The 7,125-nt window shown below is 47.3% G+C and overlaps 1 protein-coding gene and 1 long non-coding RNA gene across 2 annotated transcripts; one reads left to right on the top strand and one right to left on the bottom strand.

Annotated features, from left to right (window-relative positions):
• Positions 1-39: 39 nt before the first annotated feature.
• MRPL41 (mitochondrial ribosomal protein L41) lies at positions 40-624 on the bottom strand. Its single transcript, XM_042443907.1, has one exon. The coding sequence runs from the start codon at positions 521-523 to the stop codon at positions 116-118; it is 408 nt and encodes a 135-aa protein (XP_042299841.1). The 5' UTR covers positions 524-624; the 3' UTR covers positions 40-115.
• Positions 625-1,382: 758 nt separating this feature from the next.
• On the top strand, positions 1,383-5,491 carry LOC121917784. The gene is made up of 2 exons (XR_006101102.1): positions 1,383-1,634; positions 5,355-5,491. It is a non-coding gene; the product is annotated as an uncharacterized LOC121917784 (long non-coding RNA).
• Positions 5,492-7,125: the final 1,634 nt, after the last annotated feature.

Below are 7,125 nucleotides of genomic sequence, written 5' to 3'. Positions count from 1 at the left end.
CGCCTCCCTTTCAGCAACTTTCCAGCCCAGTCTTCTTGCGATTCTCGTTTTCTATCATCAGGTGCCTCCAGTCTCTTTTTATGCCCTTCTCCTCCTCGGCCTCCCTCTTCTTTCCTCATCGGACGAAGTTCTTGGGGAAGAGCTGGAAGAGCTTCCCTTCCTGCTGGGGCTCGAAGCCGTACTTCTCCAGCCGCTCCGGGTCGAAGGCTCCCTCGCGGAGGTCCTTCTCGATCTTCGGGGCGGCCGTCTGCTGGAAGAGGGCCCTGGCGGTGAGGGGAGGCTCGCTCCCCGCGGGGGCTCGGTACGAGACGTAAGGCCTCAGCTTGAAGCCGCTCAGGTCCGGCACCACCAGCCGCGGGACCTGCTCCGGAACCAGGATGAACTTCCCTCCGGGCGCCCGGAAGCCCAGCGTCTTGGCCCCGCGGCTCTTGTAGAAGGTGCGCGGGCCGCGTTTGCTCGTCCAGGCGGACATGCGGTCGGCGCCGCGGATAAAGCCTCGGGAAAGCTCCCCCAAAAGGCCCATGGCGTCCCCGCGGAACTCCTTCGCCTCCTGCCCTCACGGACAACTCCGAGTCCGCACTGATCCTTCCCTCAGCCCGCGCTTCAGTATTGCTGCCTCCCATTGGCTCAGAAGCGATCGGCCAATCGCCGGCGTCCATGTTGAGGGGTGAGGAAAGCGAGAACCAATCAAAACAAAGGATTTTTTCTCCATACCCTCCTGCTATTGGCCAGTCATTCCTAGTCCCGCCTCCACCCCTGACGCGCGCAGTCCTTACTACTATTGGTTAGCTTCATTCCTAACCCCGCCTCCATCGTATCGGTCTCACGCGCGCAGTCCATGCCCTCCTGCTATTGGTCAGCTTCATCCTTAGCCCCGCCTCTCTCCCTGTCCTATTCATCTCGCGCGCGCAGTCCGTCCCCTCCTGCTATTGGTACATAGAGAGATCTTGTAGCGCCGCCTTTGAAAGAAGTATGGCAGCATGAGCTTTCATAGACGTCAGTCGACTTCCTCGGATGCAAACTATTGGTCAGCTTCGTTCCTAGCCCCGCCTTTCTCTCGGTCCTGTTTCTCTCATTGGTTGTAGAGGCGACCACAACAATAATAAGCGGAGCTGCCCGTGTCAAGCGAGCCCTTACCCTCCCCTCCTTCTATTGGTCAGCTCGTAACCCCGCCCTGTTTCTCTGAGGTACTGGTGGGCGGAGCTGCGCGAGGGAGCCATTCCCCTCCGCTCCCATTATTGGTCAGCTGCATTCTATAAACCCCGCCTCTCCGCTCTGTCTTAGCTCTGATTGGTTGTATTGGCAGAGGGGCGTGGCCGGTCCCCGCCCCCTTCCATGCTTAGAGTAGTTAGTCCTCTTCTTCTCTAAGTAGAGGAGGAAGCTTTGTGTGGGAGGAAGTGACGTCAGGAGGAGCGCCGCCAGGGTTCTCTCTCGAGTCCTCGCCCGTGAACTCTGACCTTTCTCTCGGTTCCTCCGGGAAAGGGACCGTTGGTGCCTCCGCCGCCGCCCCCTTATTCCCCCCTTCCCTCCCTCCCTTCCCCTTTTCCTCTCCATCCCCGAGGGCCGCCATGGAGAGCCAAGGCGCCCCGTCCCCAGAACAGCAGCAGCAGCAGCAGCAGCAGCAGCAGCAGCAGGTACGTGGCCTCCCTCTGTGGCTGCATCCACACTGGAGGAATAACCCGGTTTGGCACCGCTTTAACTCTTTTCTGGCTCAAGGCTGCTATGGAATTCTGGGAGTTGGAGTTTGCCCATAGGGAATCATTGGAGAATACTTAGCCATAGGGAACCATTGCGGAATATTTGCCCATAGGAAACCATTAGGGAATACTTGCCCATAGAAAATCATTGGGGAATATTTGCCCATAGAGTAGATTTAGGGAACCTTTACCCATAGGAAATCATTGGAGAATATTTGCCCATAGAGAATCATGGGGATTCCTTTTTCCTTATGTATTACTGTGACACCGGAGCTCTCTCTGGCAGAGAAGGCTAAACCTCTCCCGAAACTACAGCTCCCAGAGTTCCCTAGCACTGAGCCCAGGGCAGTTAAAGTCGTCTCAGACTGCATTATTTCTGCAGCATGTTTTGGACCCAACATTTTACATGGCCTTGTCTTCCTTTGCGGCCATTGCAGCTGGTCACCCTCTTCCTTGGTGTGTGTGTGTGTGTATATATATATATATATATACACACACACACACACAACCCCATTCTTCTTTGTCCGTTGTTAACTATCTGCCAGTCAGACTTGACCCATGGCAACCCTGCGGATGCGACATTTCCCAAGACTCTCTTCTGCTGCTCTGCTGTAGTCTTGCAGATTCAAACCCTTGTCCTCCCTTATTGAGTCTTAGCCATCTGCTGTGCGCTCTTTCCTTCTTTCTCCTTCCCTCCATCTTTCCCAGCATTATTGCCTTTTCTAGTGAGCCCTGTCTTCTCATGATGCGGCCAAAGTACAACAGTCTTGATTTGATCATCTTGGCTTCCAGGGAGATTTCTGGTTTGACCTGTCCTAGGACCCATCCCTTTCTCTTTTTGGCCATCCACCGGACCCTCAGCACTCTTCTCAGGTGGATTCATTTTCTCTTTGTCAGCTGTCTTCCCCACTCAGCCCTGGGCTTCCTTTGGTGTTTTTAGGCCACTCGTTTCTTCCTCGCTCACAATCTCTCCTACTCTGTAGTCTTGTGGTTAAGGAGACTGCCTGGGAGGCATGTAACTGTAATTGAGAGAAAGAGGAGAAAGATGGTATTATTGGCCATGAAACTCACTGGGTGGCCTTGGGCAAGAAGTCACACTCTCTCAGCCTCAGGGGAAGGCAATGGCAAACCACCTCTGAACAAATTGTGCCACTATAAGTCAGAAACAACTTGAAGGGCCACAAAACACACATGCCAAAGAGGGATGGAGCCTCACAAAACTGCAAATCCCAGGCTTCTGGGGCATTGCCCACCTGCCCTTCCTTCTTTCTTGTCTAATCTCTGGCAGGCAGACATGTTCCTAGCCTTTCTTGGACAGAGGTCCTTGGTATTCTTCCCTGTTTGTCTCCATCCAAATTCTAGACAGAGGCAGCCTTACTTAGCTTTAAAAACCAGACAAGGAAGTTTGAGTGAGTTAAAGTTGGTATCATGGTGCAATGATATCTATATGCAGAGGAAGGTGAGAAAAGCAGTCACAGTGATGTATAAAGTCTCCAGATTCAACCAGTTTTGACTGCAGTTTCCAGAATCCTCCATCCAGCATGCCTTTTCAAGAGGAAAGGAGGGTGACTGCCTTCATGTCCTCCTTGTGTGCATACCAACATTAACTGGTTGGCCAAAATGTAAAGGTCATTGGGGAACTAGATGGGCTTTGGGGGGGGGGGGCTCCCTGGCCTTCGAGGTGTTGCTGGACTCACAAACCCAGCCCCAGACAGTATGGTTGATGACTAGGATGATGAAATTGTCACCCAGCAACATCTGGAGTATACAGCTTCCCCACCCTTTTAGCTGGAGAGTCCATCAACCACAATTGCCCTTGGTAGCTCTTTGAAGTTAAACTATCCAAGCACAGTCTCCTTCAGGATACCAGATACTGGACATCGAAAACAGAGGCGATTCTTTTGAGACCTGCTTGTGAGTGTCCTGGAGGTGCTGGGTTGGTGTTCATGGGGAATATGAGAGTGGGGTAAATGAAATTTGGGTCTGGTCCAGCAGAGCTGCTCTTCCATTTATGTAAGCCACTTTAATGCTGCTTGAGAAAACAGATAAAACAACAGGGCTGAAGCTAGGATATGAACCCCTCTCCAGCTGAACCCTTTAGTGGTGTTCATTATCTGTTTATAATGTTGATGTTGCTGCAATATTTCATGCAAGATTTGATTTTAAAGGAGGTGTGCAGAGATGCTGCCCTGTATTCTGTTGTTCTTGAAGAGTCAGGAACGTTGCATACAAATTAGTGAACTCTTCTTCTAGTTTATCTATTAGTTGCAGCTTTCTTTTCTTCTAAAACCTCCGATATGTGGCTCATGTCCCACTATATCTTCACAACGTCTCTGTAATGTAGGTCAGGCTGGGAGTATGTGACTGGCCTCAGTTCACCCCAGTGAGCTTCATGCCTAACCAGTTTCCAGTCACTAACTATTACACCGTGCTAGCTTTCTCATAATGCAAAACTAAGCAAGTAGTAATCTGTCAGGGAATGTATGGCTGAATCAGCAAATGCTTTTTAGTGAACGTTTGTTTCCAATTCAGCCTTTGCGTATCATCTTTCCTAAGACTGTCAAGAAGCTGTTCTGCCACCTTTCCTAAGACTGCCAAATTGTTTTTAAAGTTCTCCAGTTGGAATAGATATGCAGAGGGGGAGTCTCTGCTCCGGCAGGATACAAAATATGGAACAATTTCATGAAGGAGCATATTGAAAAATGGGTTGTTAGCTTTTTTGTTAATGATTTCTGTCTCCCTCCTCAGTGCACAAACTCAGCCTGAAAGCCATTGTACACCAGGATGTTTTTGTCCTTCTGTTCAGTAACACCACTTCATATAGCAACTGCTTTGCAATTATAGTATTTGTTTTGCAACAACTGCACAGGACTACCTAGTGAGCATTGTGGGAGAATAGATATAAATTCTGTGTCTCGCAGATCTCTCCTTTGCTTTGTTGCTTCTCAGCCTTAACAGGAACAGAAAGACAGTTCTCTCAACTATCTCCGCCTAGAAACGTCAGTGTTGCTTCCAACTATTTTTTGTGTTTCCCTTTTGTTTCTGTTTAGCTTTCAGATGGCCCTAGTGGTGTTGTATAAAGTTTCTCAGTTACTATCTGCCGAGAATGCTGTTTATGCCATGGCGTATCCCTCCCATGTATTTGTTTCTGTTGTGTAACAAATGTATACCTAAGGCTGAAACTGACCAAGTGTACCAGTGTGCCACAATACTGTTTTGCAATACAGAAAAAAGCTTGCAACTTTGCCAGTGTGTTGTGGCGTCCAAGCAACCCAACCCTTGTTCTTTGTCCCTTGCTGCCTCTTGTGCCTGGAACTGACTCCTAGAACACATCCATAATGCTGGTTACCTGCCTTTCTTCATATCCTACTTTAAAAATCCTTCTTTTTCAGAAACCTTTGGCACTAATAGCAACTACACTTAAGAACATACAAAAATGGAGGTTGCCTTGTCTCTGTGTCTGTATATAAGAATGATACAAAACCTACAGGTGGATAATACCTTTATTAGGCAATTAGTTCTCAAATGCATTGCCTACCTGCATGCTGCATTTTAAGTCTAGCTTAAGTGTATGTACAATAACTGCATATTTCTCCCCTATTAATCCCCTGCCTCTTCACCCCTTTCACTGGTGTCTTTCTTGTATTTGTTTCATAGATGGAAAGCTCTTGGGACAGGGTCCTGCCCTCTTTTACTCTGAAAAACACCATGGCACTATATACACATAATGTAACCAGAAGTGAATTTACGACAGCTGTTAATGTTGTATGACAATAAACATACAAATGAATTAACCCAAAAGCGAGCGACTGTTTTCTGAGTGTACATTTTTGACCTAATAGCTCTCTTTGTGTATGTACTGAGATTAAAAAATAAAATAAATATCAACCCATTCTGCCCACAGTTTTGCGTATTCTGTCACAGAAAGACACTGTTGAAGTGTTCTCCTCTCCGCCTCTTGTCACCCATTGTTCGTGACAAATGGGCAGTATTTGTTCATTTGATGTGCATATTGAAAGTCAGGGTGTGTATTTGTTGTGTTAGTTTGCACCTTGGGTGAGTCCAAGATAGCTATTTGGATCATGGCTCAGATCTCCATGCTGCAATGAAGGAGAGACTCTCCAAGATAGCCAGTCTAAAAGCTTATTTAATTAATTTCCTTTCTGGTTCTTAATTGAATTCAAAACTTTGATCTAGGAGGATGATAGTAATAGGAGCAATACCAAGCTGAGTAGTCACAACTTGCCAAGCCACCTTGGTCCCTTCGGCCCGTGTTATACCTCTGGTGTTTTCATCCTTTAGGTCAGCTTTGCATCAAGTTCAGATATAACAACACGAGTTCTTCAGTTTGTGGAAGACAGAATGCAGACTACTATGGTAATGTTTTAGCCTGCCTATTTGTGCTTTAGCTTAGATACTTCTGACACATAACAAGCGTAACCGAATCTTGATCTTGCACTATGCTTTATTTTGGGATGCCTGGTTTCACGTTTCTCTTGTAAAAGTCCTTTTCTTTGCTTTGGCACTATCTTAAGCTTTGCTATAACAGTGGTGGTGGTTATCTCACAACTGGTGTGCAGTGGAGTATGTGTGTCTTCTAGTTGCCTACTGACTTACGGCAACCCCATGAATTTCATAAGGACTCCTTAGGCTGTCCTTCCTCTGAAATATATCCTACAGCATGTGGTATTGTTGGCAGTCTCCCATCCAAGTATTAACCAGGGCTGACCGTGCTGAGCTTCCAAGATCAGATGGGATCTGGTACTGTCAAGGTATGCTGTTTATTTATTAACCTGTTTATAGCCCACCCTGAATCATAGGATTTAAATTGTAAACAGCAAAGAGCATCATCAGCATATCGACTGCCTCCAAACTCTTTGAGCATCCAGCAGCTTTATGCAGATGTTTAAGAGCATGATGACAGAAGTGGAACATTGTCCTCACAGTTTAATAATGTGATTTATTTAATACCTGTAAAGCTGAGCAGGAGTCCCCCAGTGACTGTCTCTGGCCCTCACAATCTTCTGACACACTGGCTTCATGTCCTACATCTCCTGCGCACAAGACATTGTCCAGCATGCTTAATTGTCTGTTGAGCATCTGTGAGCCAAATAGATTGGCACCCTTTGGAGTGTACTGGTGGTCTTTTCTGTCTCTGTATTCCATAATAAGACCAACACCTTGACATAATAGCCACTCTTTCCAGCTAGAAAATAACCTGGAGCATTCAGGAGTCCTTTAGATTCTGGAGGTCTTAAGCGGCATGTTATCTTAATTGGTCCCCCATCGTTTACTGCCAAACCAAACTTGTCTAACCATGACAATGGAGTTGTTGATTCTCCTTCACTTGATCATTTGCTATTCAGCAGTAAAATTCAGGTCCTTCACATATGTCATCTCGCCACGTTATAATAGGCCCAGTATAGAT

This window comes from Sceloporus undulatus, unplaced genomic scaffold (assembly GCF_019175285.1).
Source record: "Sceloporus undulatus isolate JIND9_A2432 ecotype Alabama unplaced genomic scaffold, SceUnd_v1.1 scaffold_730, whole genome shotgun sequence".
Classification (NCBI taxonomy): domain Eukaryota; kingdom Metazoa; phylum Chordata; class Lepidosauria; order Squamata; family Phrynosomatidae; genus Sceloporus; species Sceloporus undulatus.
This window is presented reverse-complemented; position numbering and strand designations above follow the sequence as displayed.

Coding starts and splice junctions, on each gene's coding strand:
- MRPL41 (XM_042443907.1), bottom strand. CDS start 523: ATGGGCCTTTTGGGGGAGCTTTCCCGAGGCTTTATCCGCGGCGCCGAC.